This window comes from Salvelinus fontinalis, chromosome 14 (genome assembly GCF_029448725.1).
Source record: "Salvelinus fontinalis isolate EN_2023a chromosome 14, ASM2944872v1, whole genome shotgun sequence".
NCBI classification, from domain to species: Eukaryota; Metazoa; Chordata; class Actinopteri; order Salmoniformes; family Salmonidae; genus Salvelinus; species Salvelinus fontinalis.
Genome location: NC_074678.1, coordinates 6,562,721 through 6,578,937, shown reverse-complemented (window position 1 = coordinate 6,578,937; position 16,217 = coordinate 6,562,721). Strand labels below are relative to the sequence as shown.

At 42.1% G+C, this 16,217-nt stretch overlaps 1 protein-coding gene across 2 annotated transcripts in view; it reads left to right on the top strand.

The window, feature by feature from the left end:
- The window catches only part of LOC129869446 (phosphatidylinositol 3-kinase regulatory subunit gamma-like), a 352,827-nt gene that overhangs the window by 114,041 nt on the left and 222,569 nt on the right, over nt 1-16,217 (top strand). For both annotated transcript variants that reach the window (XM_055943873.1, XM_055943872.1), the window contains exons 3-4: nt 6,313-6,405; nt 6,517-6,594. In XM_055943873.1, coding sequence (XP_055799848.1) covers nt 6,313-6,405; nt 6,517-6,594 — 171 coding nt within the window. The remainder of the gene's footprint in view (nt 1-6,312; nt 6,406-6,516; nt 6,595-16,217) is intronic.

The following is a 16,217-nucleotide window of genomic DNA, read 5'->3' as shown; positions in this document are numbered from 1 at the left end:
TCCAGCTCTGGATCTCCTCTTCTTTAACCTCTACAATACCTGTCCAGCTGTGGATCTCCTCTTCTTTAACCTCTACAATACCTGTTTAGCTGTGGATCTCCTCTTCTTTAACCTCTACAATACCTGTCCAGCTGTGGATCTCCTCTTCTTTAACCTCTACAATACCTGTTCAGCTGTGGATCTCCTCTTCTTTAACCTCTACAATACCTGTCCAGCTGTGGATCTCCTCTTCTTTAACCTCTACAATACCTGTCCAGCTGTGGATCTCCTCTTCTTTAACCTCTACAATACCTGTTCAGCTGTGGATCTCCTCTTCTTTAACCTCTACAATACCTGTTCAGCTGTGGATCTCCTCTTCTTTAACCTCTACAATACCTGTCCAGCTGTGGATCTCCTCTTCTTTAACCTCTACAATACCTGTCCAGCTGTGGATCTCCTCTTCTTTAACCTCTACAATACCTGTCCAGCTGTGGATCTCCTCTTCTTTAACCTCTACAATACCTGTCCAGCTGTGGATCTCCTCTTCTTTAACCTCTACAATACCTGTCCAGCTGTGGATCTCCTCTTCTTTAACATCTACAATACCTGTTCAGCTGTGGATCTCCTCTTCTTTAACCTCTACAATACCTGCCACACATTAGCACAGCTGGATAGCTGGATAAGCTAATCCATAATTGGGATGCTTCTTTCTTTCTGTCTTTTGTCTTCTAATTGATTTCCAAAAGTGGGAATTTCACAGCTGCTCTCAGTTCGACTTGGCTTCTCCTATATGAATCCCAGATGTTGTTTAACTACCCTTTAACTGCTAGTTGTGTATACCGGGTAGGCACACTTATTCTACGTTATCTTTTATTCAATCAAACTGTCTGGTTCCTGGCCATCAATCAGCTTGTCTGATTGAGGCATGGGACTGGCCATCACTTCTCAGGCTGAGATAGCAGCTAGCTATGTTATTAGCAAATACATCTATAAGGCCCCCCACCTCCAAATGAACACCAACAAACAAACAGCCACTTTATTCTGGTGGGCTGGTGAAACCATGGCAGCAGATGTGGTTAGCCCCAGTGTATTGAAGAAACAAGCATAGGTTTTAATTTGACTATGCGTGTGTGTGATACCAAACAGTTGTGTACGTTTGTCTGGAGGGAGAGAGGGAGGAAGAGAAAGGAGGCCATTTATTCCTAAATGTGTCCAGGATTTAGGAAGGAGTAATCAAGCAAGGTGGTGGTGGGTGGGTGGAATGTGGGAATGTTTTAGTATTTGTGACCGACCGCCTCGATTCGTTCTTATGTAGCAAAATTTGAAATTGTGTTTTTTATATTGGATAAAAGTAGAGACACAGAGCTAGAAAATTGTATTTCATACACTGCAGTTGAGGAACAATGGGAAAGTCATTCTGCTTTGAAAGTTGATTAACTTGTAGCCCCACTTTTGAGAAAAGGTCCCTTGAATGTTTTGGTACACCTACTGGAGAGCTCTTCTTTGCCTACACCCATTCAACATCGTCACACCCTCTTAAGCCTTAGCCCCACCCATCTCTTTAAGGATTCACATGTGAGGTCATGTGGTAAACACACTATATCAATTAAAATGTTATTTGTCACATGCACAGGATACAGAGGTGTAAACAATACAGTGAAGTGGTTACTTGCATTGAGGCAATATCAAAAACAGACAGTGTACCGATAAAAATATTTTATAATTATTAGATGACGCTTACCCAACACACTTGTCTAAATTGATGGGTCATGTGAAGGAAATGCTATAACCATCCCCCCAGCCACATCTAGCTGTGGATGGGCCACTATTGTCTAGACATGTTCATGAAACACAATAGATGGCCGTAATAACCAGACACACCTGGTGAACTTGATGGGTCATGTAATAATCCGGCCAAAGTGGAGTCTTTGTTTAGACATGTAGCTAGGTAGATAGCTAGCTAAACAATGAACCGGCATAATTCCAACTCATACTACTACCAATACAAACAAGAGAGAGAGCTGTAGCTGTCACAGCTGTAGTATGAATCTACAGGGAGATAAATCTAACAAACTAGGTCCAATGTTAGCTAGCTATCATCAGGCTATAACTACCAATGCAAATGGTAACTGATTCGAATCATATTACTAAACAGATCATACATGTAACGTTAGCTATCGAGCCAGCTAGCTAACCTTTGCTAACTAATAGTATGCTTAAACATGCAATAAAAACAACTAAAAACAACTTACTGACAAAATTAAAAACGTATATCTGAAAATGTAGCTGGACTCTTACCCATATACATTGAAGAACGCTTCATGGCAGACTGGAACCGTTTTGTTTGTAGCTACATCTTGTTTGGCCAGCGTTGTGTCACTCCAGTTCACACTGACTGTGGCGTGTGCAGAAAGTAGCTCGTCACTTTTACCAACTGATCTGTCGATAGCGCCTGCTAAATTCAGGGTACCAATGTTGAAAACCAGCTACCGCACGGCAAGAGGTACCAGAGCGCCAAGTCTAGGACCAAAATGCTCCTTAACAGCTTCTACCCCCAAGCCGTAAGACTGCTGAACAATTAATCAAAAGGCCACCGGACTATTTACATTGACCCCCCCATTTGTTTTGAACACTGCTGCTACTCGCTGTTTATTATCTATGCATAGTCACTTCACCCCTACCTACATGTACAAATGACCTCAACGAACCTGTACCCCCACACATTGACTCGGTACCGGTACCCCCTGTAAATAGCCTCGTTATTGTTCTTTTACTGTGTTACTTTTTATTATTTTTTACTTTTGTTTATTTGGTAAATATTTTCTTAACTCTTCTTGAACTGCACTGTTGGTTAAGGGCTTGTAAGTAAGCATTTCACAGTAAGGTCTACACTTATATCTTTCAAAAAACACATACTGAACAGCTCACGTCATATATAGAAGCATTCTACATGGCAGACCAATCCAAACTCATCTCCCGCCATGTCCAGCCCATCCATTATCTCAGCCAATCATGGCTAGCGAGAAGGTTTCTGGCTTTTTCCGTGACTAAACCAACTAGGCTTGTAATTGAACTACTTTTTTTGTATTTGTGGATGGAATACAAGTGTGTTATTAAGGCGCATGAAAGTTCACATGTCCCAGAAGGCATTTCTGCCAAAAAACGCATTTTGATCAACAACAACAAAAAAGTAGTGACCTACACTACCGGTCAAACGTTTTAGAACACCTACTCGTTTTCCTATATTTTTACTACATTGCAGAATAGTAGTGAAGACATCAACACTATAAAATAACACATATGGAATCATGTAGTAACTAAAAAAGTGTTAAACAAATCAAAATATATTTTATATTTCAGATTCTTCAAATTGCCACCCTTTGCCTTGATGACAGCTTTGTACACTCTTGGCATTCTCTCAACCAGCTTCATGTGGTAGTCACCTGGAATGCATTTCAATTAACAGGTGTGCCTTCTTTAAAGTTAATTTGTGGAATTTCTTTCCTTCTTTATGCGTTTGAGCCAACCAGTGATGTTGTGACTAGGTAGGGGTGGTATACAGAAGATAGCCCTATTTTGTAAAAGACCAAGTCCATATTATGGCAGGAACAGCTCAAATAAGCAAAGAGAAACGACAGTCCATCATTACTTAAAGACATGAAGGTCAGTCAATGTGGAAAATGTCAAGAACTATGAAAGTTTCTTCAAGCATAGTCGCAAAAACCATCAAGCGCTATGATGAAACTAGCTCTCATGAGGACCGCCACAGGAATGGAAGACCCAGAGTTACCTCTGCTGCAGAGGATATGTTCATTAGAGTTTTGAGCCTCAGAAATTGCAGCCCAAATAAATGCTTCACAGAGTTCAAGTAACAGACACATCTCAACATCAACTGTTCAGAGGAGACTGTGTGAATCAGGCATTCATGGTCGAATTGCTGTAAAGAAACCACTACTAAAGGACACCAATAAGAAGAGACTTGCTTGGGCCAAGAAACTCAAGCAATGGACATTAGATCGGTGGAAATTTGTCCTTTGGTTGAAAAATATAATATTTTTGATTCCAACCGCTGTGTCTTTGTGAGACGTGTGTGGGTGAACGGATGATCTCCGCATGTGTATTTCCCACCGTTAAGCATGGAGGAGGAGGTGTGATAGTGTGGGGGTGCTTTACTGGTGACACTGTCTATGATTTATTTAGAATTCAAGGCACACTTAACCAGCATGCCTACCGCAGCATTTGGCAGCGATACACCATCCCATCTGGTTTGGGCTTAGTGGGACTATCATTTGTTTTTCAACAGGACAATGACCCAACACACATCCAGGCTGTGTAATGGCTATTTTACCAAGAAGGAGAGTGATGGAGTGCTGCATCAGATGACCTGGCCTCCACAATCCCCCGACCTCAACTAAATTGAGATGGTTTGGGATGAGTCGGTCCGCAGAGTGAAGGCAAAGCAGCCAACAAGTGCTCAGCATATGTGGGAACTACTTCAAGACTGTTGGAAAAGCATTCCAGGTGAAGCTGGTTGAGAGAATGCCAAGCATGTGCAAAGCTGTCATCAAGGCAAAGGGTGGCTATTTGAAGAATCTCAAATATAAAATATATTTTGATTTGTTTAACACTTTTCTGGTTACTACATGATTCCGTTCGTGTTACTTCATAGTTTTGAAATAGAAAAATGTAGAAAAACCCTTGAATGTTCTAAAACCTTTGACCAGTAGTGTATATAACCACCCAGCTGACCACCCAGCTGACCACCTGTCACAAATACACCCCCCCCCTCTCTCTCTCTATCTCTCTCTCTCTCTCTCTCTCTCTCTCTCTCTCTCTCTCTCTCTCTCTCTCCCTCTCATATCTCTCTCTCATATACTCCAATGATGCAATGACTCCTATGCTAATGCCATGTACCTACACTAATGGTATCTCCTATGGGGACAGCTGAAAAGGTTCTGCACCTTTTTTTCTAATAGTGAATGCTAATGTAAGGCAGCATTCCTACAACCCTTTAACTCTTGATGATAATGGCAACAGATTCCCCTGAGCGTATGTAGAAAGCATATAGGGTGTGTGTGGCATTTAACAAGGTCTTTACCCTTCCGTGTGTGTGTGTGTGTGGTGTGTGTGTGTGTGTGTGTGTGTGTGTGTGTGTGTGTGTGTGTGTGTGTGTGTGTGTGTGTGTGTGTGTGTGTGTGTGTGTGTGTGTGTGTGTGTGTGTGTGTGTGTGTGTGTGTGTGTGTGTGTGTGTGTGTGTGTGTGTGTGTGTGTGTGTGTGTGTGGATAGTGCATTTGTCACACGGAGCAGAAGAGCGGAATTTAAATGATGCTCCTGAAAGAAACAGAGATGCACAGAGGCAGTGCAGGTCAAACACTTACGCATGCACATCCACATCTCTCTCTCTCTCTCTTTATTCTCTCTCTCTCTCTCTTTATTCTCTCTCTCTCTCTTTATTCTCTCTCTCTCTCTCTTTATTTTCTCTCTCTCTCTCTTTATTCTCTCTCTCTCTCTCTCTTTATTTTCTCTCTCTCTCTTTATTTTCTCTCTCTCTCTCTCTTTATTTTCTCTCTCTCTCTCTCTTTATTCTCTCTCTCTCTCTCTCTCTTTATTCTCTCTCTCTCTCTCTTTATTTTCTCTCTCTCTCTCTCTTTATTCTCTCTCTCTCTCTCTCTTTATTTTCTCTCTCTCTCTCTTTATTTTCTCTCTCTCTCTCTCTCTCTTTATTTTCTCTCTCTCTCTTTATTTTCTCTCTCTCTCTCTCTCTCTCTCTCTCTCTCTCTCTCTCTCTCTCTCTCTCTCTCTCTCTCTCTCTCTCTCTCTCTCTCTCTCTCACACTCACACTCATGGTTGGGTCTGTGGTTGAGTGTGGATCAGTAAGGGAAGCACTAAGGGAATGTGGTTGACTTCTCTTATTTCTCTTGATTTACGCATGTGTGCATTGTCTATGTGTGTAACATCTCTGATCAATGTGTTCCCTCTCTCTCTCTCTCTCTTTATTTTCTCTCTCTCTCTCTCTCTCTTTATTTTCTCTCTCTCTCTCTCTCTCTTTATTTTCTCTCTCTCTCTCTCTTTATTTTCTCTCTCTCTCTCTCTCTTTATTTTCTCTCTCTCTCTCTCTTTATTTTCTCTCTCTCTCTCTCTCTCTCTCTCTCTGTATCTCTCTCTGTCTCTGTCTCTGTCTCTTTCTTTCTCTCTCTCTCTCTCTCTCTCTCTCTCTCTCTCTCTCTCTCTCTCTCTCTCTCGCTCTCTCGCTCTCTCTCTTTCTCTCTCTCTCTCTCTTCCTCTCTTTCTCTCTCTCTCTCTTCCTCTCTCTCTCTCTGTCTCTCGCTCAGGTGGGGGGCCAAGGGAGGCCCCAGAGGTGTGTACTCTGCCTGACCAGGTTCCTGTGGCGCTACACAGGCTGATAGAAGCTCTGGAGAGACAAGGTAAACACTTCCATAACTTAGAGGAAATATCATGTTGGTAATTTATATTGTACACATTCTGGAATTACCACACCACGCTATTTCAGTAATTTCTCTCCTCTGCTCGTCTAGGGTTGGAGAGTGAGCCTCTGTACCGGACCACCCCAGCCTCCACCGGACCCCCAGAACTGAGACAGGCTCTAGACACAGGTACACAAACCCTACACAACCCTACATAACACAGGTACATCATCCCTATGTAACCCTACATAACACAGGTACATAAACCCTACATAACCCTACATAACACAGGTACATAAACCCTACAAAATCCTTCATAAAACAGGCACATATACCCTACATAACACAGGTACATACACCCTATATAACTCTGCATAACAAGGTACATAAACCCTACATAACACAGGTATACAAACCCTATATAACCCTGCATAACGCAGGTACACAAACCTTATATAACTCTGCATAACACAGGTACATAAACCCTATATAACTCTGCATAACAAGGTACATAAACCCTACATAACACAGGTACATAAACCCTATATAACCCTACATAAAACAGGTATATAAACCCTATATAACCCTACATAAAACAGGTACATAAACCCTATATAACCCTGCACAAAACAGGTACATAAACCCTATATAACCCTGCATAAAACAGGTACATAAACCCTATATAACCCTGCATAAAACAGGTACATAAACCCTATATAACCCTACATAAAACAGGTACATAAACCCTATATAACCCTACATAAACCAGGTACATAAACCCGATATAACCCTGCATAAAACAGGTACATAAACCCTATATAACCCTGCATAAAACAGGTACATAAACCCTATATAACCCTACATAAAACAGGTACATAAACCCTATATAACCCTACATAAACCAGGTACATAAACCCTATATAACCCTACATAAACCAGGTACATAAACCCTATATAACCCTGCATAAAACAGGTACATAAACCCTATATAACCCTGCATAAAACAGGTACATAAACCCTATATAACCCTGCATAAAACAGGTACATAAACCCTATATAACCCTACATAAACCAGGTACATAAACCCTATATAAACCAGGTACATAAACCCCATATAACTCTGCATAACAAGGTACATAAACCCTACATAACACAGGTACATAAACCCTATATAACCCTACATAAAACAGGTACATAAACCCTATATAACCCTGCATAACACAGGTACATAAACCCTATATAACCCTGCATAACACAGGTACATAAACCCTATATAACCCTGCATAACACAGGTACATAAACCCTATATAACCCTACATAAAACAGGTACATAAACCCTTTATAACCCTGCATAACACAGGTACATAAACCCTATATAACCCTACATAAAACAGGTACATAAACCCTATATAACCCTGCATAACACAGGTACATAAACCCTATATAACCCTACATAAAACAGGTACATAAACCCTATATAACCCTGCATAACACAGGTACATAAACCCTATATAACCCTACATAAAACAGGTACATTGTCACGTTCGTTGTATGGATGCGACCAAGGCGCAGCGTGAGATTAATACATCTTCTCATTTAATGAAACAAAGAACACTTAAACAAACTTACAAAACAACAAAACGAACGTGAAGCTATATATGTTAAGTGCAGACACAGGCAACTAACACATAGACAATCACCCACGAAATACTCAAAGAATATGGCTGCCTAAATATGGTTCCCAATCAGAGACAACGAAAAACAGCTGCCTCTAATTGAGAACCAATCTAGGCAACCATAGACATATAACTACCTAGACTAGTCAAAACCCCATAGACATACAAACACCCCTAGACAAGGTAAAACTAAACAAACCACCCCTTGTCACATCCTGACCTAACCAAAATAATAAAGAAAACAAATAATACTAAGGTCAGGGCGTGACATACATAAACCCTAACCCTGCATAACACAGGTACATAAACCCTATATAACCCTGCATAAACAGGTACATAAACCCTATATAACCCTACATAAAACAGGCACATAAACCCTATATAACTGTGCATAACACAGGTACATAAACCCTATATAACCCTGCATAAAACAGGTACATAAACCCTAAATAACCCTACATAAAACAGGCACATAAACCCTATATAACTGTGCATAACACATGTACATAAACCCTATATAACCCTACATAAAACAGGTACATAAACCCTATATAACTCTACATAAAACAGGCACATAAACCCTATAAAACTGTGCATAACACAGGTACATAAACCCTATATAACTCTACATAACACAGGTACATAAACCCTATATAACCCTACATAACACAGGTACATCGTCCCTATATAACCCAACATAACACAGGTACATCGTCCCTATATAACCCTACATAAAACAGGTACATCGTCCCTATATAACCCTACATAACACAGGTACATAAACCCTATATAACCCTACATAACACAGGTACATAAACCCTATATAACCCTACATAACACAGGTACATAAACCCTATATAACCCTACATAACACAGGTACATAAACCCTATATAACCCTACATAACACAGGTACATCGTCCCTATATAACCCTACATAACACAGGTACATCGTCCCTATATAACCCTACATAACACAGGTACATCGTCCCTATATAACCCTACATAACACAGGTACATCGTCCCTATATAACCCTACATAACACAGCTCTGGAAACAGGTACATGAACCCTGTGTTCATACTGTCTGTGCAACTCCAATCTGAACAGTGTTTTATCATGTCCGGACACAACTCCAAACTGAACAGTGTTTTATCATGTCAGGACACAACTCCAATCTGAACAGTGTTTTATCATGTCAGGACACAACTCCAATCTGAACAGTGTTTTATCATGTCAGGACACAACTCCAATCTGAACACTGTTTTAACATGTCAGGACACAACTCCAATCTGAACAGTGTTTTATCATGTCAGGACACAACTCCAAACTGAACAGTGTTTTATCATGTCAGGACACAACTCCAATCTGAACAGTGTTTTATCATGTCAGGACACAACTCCAATCTGAACAGTGTTTTATCATGTCAGGACACAACTCCAAACTGAACAGTGTTTTATCATGTCAGGACACAACTCCAATCTGAACAGTGTTTTATCATGTCAGGACACAACTCCAATCTAAACAGTGTTTTATCATGTCAGGACACAACTCCAATCTGAACAGTGTTTTATCATGTCAGGACACAACTCCAATCTGAACAGTGTTTTATCATGTCAGGACACAACTCCAATCTGAACAGTGTTTTATCATGTCAGGACACAACTCCAATCTAAACAGTGTTTTATCATGTCAGGACACAACTCCAATCTGAACAGTGTTTTATCATGTCAGGACACAACTCCAATCTGAACACTGTTTTAACATGTCAGGACACAACTCCAATCTGAACAGTGTTTTATCATGTCAGGACACAACTCCAATCTGAACAGTGTTTTATCATGTCAGGACACAACTCCAATCTGAACAGTGTTTTATCATGTCAGGACACAACTCCAGTCTGAACAGTGTTTTATCATGTCAGGACACAACTCCAATCTGAACAGTGTTTTATCATGTCAGGACACAACTCCAAACTGAACTGTGTTGTGTCATGTCAGGACACAACTCCAATCTGAACAGTGTTTTATCATGTCAGGACACAACTCCAATCTAAACAGTGTTTTATCATGTCAGGACACAACTCCAATCTGAACAGTGTTTTATCATGTCAGGACACAACTCCAATCTGAACAGTGTTTTATCATGTCAGGACACAACTCCAATCTGAACAGTGTTTTATCATGTCAGGACACAACTCCAATCTGAACAGTGTTTTATCATGTCAGGACACAACTCCAATCTGAACAGTGTTTTATCATGTCAGGACACAACTCCAATCTGAACAGTGTTTTATCATGTCAGGACACAACTCCAAACTGAACTGTGTTGTGTCATGTCAGGACACAACTCCAATCTGAACAGTGTTTTATCATGTCAGGACACAACTCCAGTCTGAACAGTGTTTTATCATGTCAGGACACAACTCCAATCTGAACAGTGTTTTATCATGTCAGGACACAACTCCAAACTGAACTGTGTTTTATCATGTCAGGACACAACTCCAATCTGAACAGTGTTTTATCATGTCAGGACACAACTCCAAACTGAACTGTGTTGTGTCATGTCAGGACACAACTCCAATCTGAACAGTGTTTTATCATGTCAGGACACAACTCCAAACTGAACTGTGTTGTGTCATGTCAGGACACAACTCCAATCTGAACAGTGTTTTATCATGTCAGGACACAACTCCAAACTGAACTGTGTTGTGTCATGTCAGGACACAACTCCAATCTGAACAGTGTTTTATCATGTCAGGACACAACTCCAAACTGAACTGTGTTGTGTCATGTCAGGACCCAAGTTGAGGATCTACGATATTTGTAAACTGAAATTGCAGCATGTCAGCTCAACAGGTGTGAGCCTGTCAGGTCTATAACAGCCAGACTGGGCAATAATACATCTTGCATATAGAATCACTCACAACAGCTTCTCTCAGGTGTGCTAAGACTTATACAGAACTGCTGAAAGCAGGAGATCTTAGTCTATTGGGGCAGAAGGAAAGTTGGGAAAGTTTGTGTTGAAGTACAGGCTGGCTCCACAAGGGAGTGCTCTGCCTCTGCACTATTTGGCAGACAGAATAGAACACGCCGGGGTTTCCCAAAAGCATTGAAGCACTAAGTTCATCTTAATTCTATTGAAACTAAATGGACTGAAGATGATCTTAGTGCTACGATGCTTTTGGGAAACCCCAGCCTTGAACTCTAATTGGGACTGTCTCAGCCTTGAACTCTAACTGGGACTGTCTCAGCCTTGAACTCTAACTGGGACTGTCTCAGCCTTGAACTCTAACTGGGACTGTCTCAGCCTTGAACTCTAACTGGGACTGTCTCAGCCTTGAACTCTAACTGGGACTGTCTCAGCCTTGAACTCTAACTGGGACTGTCTCAGCCTTGAACTCTAACTGGGACTGTCTCAGCCTTGAACTCTAACTGGGACTGTCTCAGCCCTGAACTCTAACTGGGACTGTCTCAGCCTTGAACTCTAACTGGGACTGTCTCAGCCTTGAACTCTAACTGGGACTGTCTCAGCCCTGAAGTCTAACTGGGACTGTCTCAGCCCTGAACTCTAACTGGGACTGTCTCAGCCCTGAACTCTAACTGGGACTGTCTCAGCCCTGAACTCTAACTGGGACTGTCTCAGCCCTGAACTCTAACTGGGACTGTCTCAGCACTGAACTCTAATTGGGACTGTCTCAGCCTTGAACTCTAACTGGGACTGTCTCAGCCTTGAACTCTAATTGGGACTGTCTCAGCCTTGAACTCTAACTGGGACTGTCTCAGCCTTGAACTCTAACTGGGACTGTCTCAGCCTTGAACTCTAACTGGGACTGTCTCAGCCTTGAACTCTAACTGGGACTGTCTCAGCCTTGAACTCTAACTGGGACTGTCTCAGCCTTGAACTCTAACTGGGACTGTCTCAGCCTTGAACTCTAACTGGGACTGTCTCAGCCCTGAACTCTAACTGGGACTGTCTCAGCCTTGAACTCTAACTGGGACTGTCTCAGCCTTGAACTCTAACTGGGACTGTCTCAGCCCTGAAGTCTAACTGGGACTGTCTCAGCCCTGAACTCTAACTGGGACTGTCTCAGCCCTGAACTCTAACTGGGACTGTCTCAGCCCTGAACTCTAACTGGGACTGTCTCAGCCCTGAACTCTAACTGGGACTGTCTCAGCACTGAACTCTAATTGGGACTGTCTCAGCCTTGAACTCTAACTGGGACTGTCTCAGCCTTGAACTCTAATTGGGACTGTCTCAGCCTTGAACTCTAACTGGGACTGTCTCAGCCTTGAACTCTAACTGGGACTGTCTCAGCCTTGAACTCTAACTGGGACTGTCTCAGCCTTGAACTCTAACTGGGACTGTCTCAGCCTTGAACTCTAACTGGGACTGTCTCAGCCTTGAACTCTAACTGGGACTGTCTCAGCCTTGAACTCTAACTGGGACTGTCTCAGCCTTGAACTCTAACTGGGACTGTCTCAGCCTTGAACTCTAACTGGGACTGTCTCAGCCTTGAACTCTAACTGGGACTGTCTCAGCCTTGAACTCTAACTGGGACTGTCTCAGCCTTGAACTCTAACTGGGACTGTCTCAGCCTTGAACTCTAACTGGGACTGTCTCAGCCTTGAACTCTAACTGGGACTGTCTCAGCCTTGAACTCTAACTGGGACTGTCTCAGCCCTGAACTCTAACTGGGACTGTCTCAGCCTTGAACTCTAACTGGGACTGTCTCAGCCTTGAACTCTAACTGGGACTGTCTCAGCCCTGAAGTCTAACTGGGACTGTCTCAGCCCTGAACTCTAACTGGGACTGTCTCAGCCCTGAACTCTAACTGGGACTGTCTCAGCCCTGAACTCTAACTGGGACTGTCTCAGCCCTGAACTCTAACTGGGACTGTCTCAGCACTGAACTCTAATTGGGACTGTCTCAGCCTTGAACTCTAACTGGGACTGTCTCAGCCTTGAACTCTAATTGGGACTGTCTCAGCCTTGAACTCTAACTGGGACTGTCTCAGCCTTGAACTCTAACTGGGACTGTCTCAGCCTTGAACTCTAACTGGGACTGTCTCAGCCTTGAACTCTAACTGGGACTGTCTCAGCCTTGAACTCTAACTGGGACTGTCTCAGCCTTGAACTCTAACTGGGACTGTCTCAGCCTTGAACTCTAACTGGGACTGTCTCCGCCTTGAACTCTAACTGGGACTGTCTCAGCCTTGAACTCTAACTGGGACTGTCTCAGCCTTGAACTCTAACTGGGACTGTCTCAGCCCTGAACTCTAACTGGGACTGTCTCAGCCCTGAACTCTAACTGGGACTGTCTCAGCCCTGAACTCTAACTGGGACTGTCTCAGCCCTGAACTCTAACTGGGACTGTCTCAGCACTGAACTCTAACTGGGACTGTCTCAGCACTGAACTCTAATTGGGACTGTCTCAGCCCTGAACTCTAACTGGGACTGTCTCAGCCTTGAACTCTAACTGGGACTGTCTCAGCACTGAACTCTAATTGGGACTGTCTCAGCCTTGAACTCTAACTGGGACTGTCTCAGCCCTGAACTCTAACTGGGACTGTCTCAGCCCTGAACTCTAACTGGGACTGTCTCAGCCCTGAACTCTAACTGGGACTGTCTCAGCACTGAACTCTAACTGGGACTGTCTCAGCACTGAACTCTAATTGGGACTGTCTCAGCCCTGAACTCTAACTGGGACTGTCTCAGCCTTGAACTGTAACTGGGAGTGTCTCAGCACTGAACTCTAATTGGGACTGTCTCAGCCCTGAACTCTAATTGGGATTGTCTCAGCCCTGAACTCTAATTGGGACTGTCTCAGCCCTGAACTCTAACTGGGACTGTCTCAGCCCACAGCATTATAAAAACTAAAGAGGACGCACAGTATAACACAGTATGACACAGTATAGCATAACACATAACATTACACAGCATTACACATTATAACATAACACATAACATTACATAGCATTACACAGTATAACACAGTACAACATAACACAAAGCATTACACAGCATTACACAGTATAACACAGTATAACACGGCATTACACAGTATAACACAGCATTACACAGCATTACACAGTATAACACAGTATAACACGGCATTACACAGTATAACACAGCATTACACAGTATAACACTGTATAACATAACACATGGCATTACACAGTATAACACAGTATAACATAACACATAGCATTACACAGCAGTACACAGCATTACAAAGTATAACACAGTATAACATAACACATACCATTACACAGCATTACACAGTATAACATAACACATAGCATTACACAGCATTACACAGTGTAACATAACACACAGCATTACACAGCATTACACAGTATATGTCACGCGGGACTAGGTGTGTGAGGAAGAATCAGGCGCAGAGAGCAGAGAGTTCCACAGGGAAAAGTGCACTTTAATACGGCACAAAAGCAAGCCCACAACAACAGGGCGCGGAAATAAATGGACCACCCAAAACACAGGGTACCAGGTCTAGAACACGAACACACCTAAATAACGCACACACCTAAATAACGCACACACCTAAATAACGCACACACATAACAAAGAATAATCACGCATAAAACAAGGGCGGGTAAACGTATTTAAATAAGGAAGCCCATCAAGCACACAAATAGACACAGGTGCAACTAATAAGACAAAACAAACACACAACGAAAAAGGGATCGGTGGCGGATAGTAAGCCGGTGACGACGACCGCCGAGCACCGCCCGAACAGGCAGGGGAGCCAACTTCGGCTGAAGTCGTGACAGTATAACATAACACACAGCATTATACAGCATTACACAGCATTACACAGCATAACACATAGCATTACACTGCATAACACAGCAGGTTTTAAGAGCTTTTTATGGCTGGGATCCCGTTAACGGGATCGATATGACAACAGCCAGTGAAAGTGCAGTGTGCCAAATTCAAAACAACAGAAATCTCATAATTAAAATTCCTCAAACATGGAAGTATTTTACACCATTTTAAAGATAAACTTGTTGTTAATCCCACCACAGTGTCCGATTTCAAAAAGGCTTTACCGAGAAAGCAAACCAAACGATTATGTTAGGTCAGCACCTAGTCACAGAAAAACACAGCCATTTTTCCAGCCAAAGAGAGGAGTCACAAAAAGCAGAAATAGAGATCAAATTAATCACTAACCTTTGATGATCTTCATCAGATGACACTCATAGGACTTCATGTTACACAATACATGTATGTTTTTTTCATGTTTATATACAAAAATCTGAGTTTACATTGGCGCGTTACGTTCAGTAGTTCCAAAACATCCGGTGATTTTGCAGAGAGCCACATCAATTTACAGAAATACTCATAATAAACATTGATAAAAGATACAACTATTATGCATGGAATTATAGATAGACTTCTCCTTAATGCAGCCGCTGTGTCAGATTTAAAAAAAGCTTTTCCGAAAAAGCACACCATGCAATAATCTGTGTACAGCGCTCAGACAACAAATCAAGTCATACTTGATTTGTTGTCTGAGCGTCATCAAGTCATACTCCATGTTGTGGAGTCAACAAAATCAGAAATAGTATTATAAATATTCACTTATCTTTGATGATCTTCATCAGAATGCACTCCCAGGAATCCCAGTTCCACAATAAATGTTTGATTTAATCGATAAAGTCCATCATTTATGTCCAAATACCTCCTTTTTGTTCGTGCGTTTAGCACAGTAATCCAAATTCATGACGCGCGAGCAGACGAAAAGTCAAAAAGTTCCCTTATAGTGCGTAGAAACTTGTCAAACGATGTATAGAATCAATCTTTGGGATGTTTTTATCATAAATCTTCAATAATGTTCCAACCGGAGAATTCCTTTGTCTTCAGAAATGCAATGGAACTCAAGCTAACTCTCACGTGAACCAGCTCATGCCACTCTGTCTGACCACTGACTCATTCAGCTCCCATTCCCCCTCCTTCACAGTAGAAGCATCAAACAAGGTTCTAAAGACTGTTGATATCTAGTGGAAGCCTTGGGAAGTGCAATTTGACCCCATAGACCCTGTATATTCGATAGGCAAAGAGTTGAAAAACTACAAACCTCAGATTTCCCACTTCCTGGTTAGATTTTTTCTCAGGT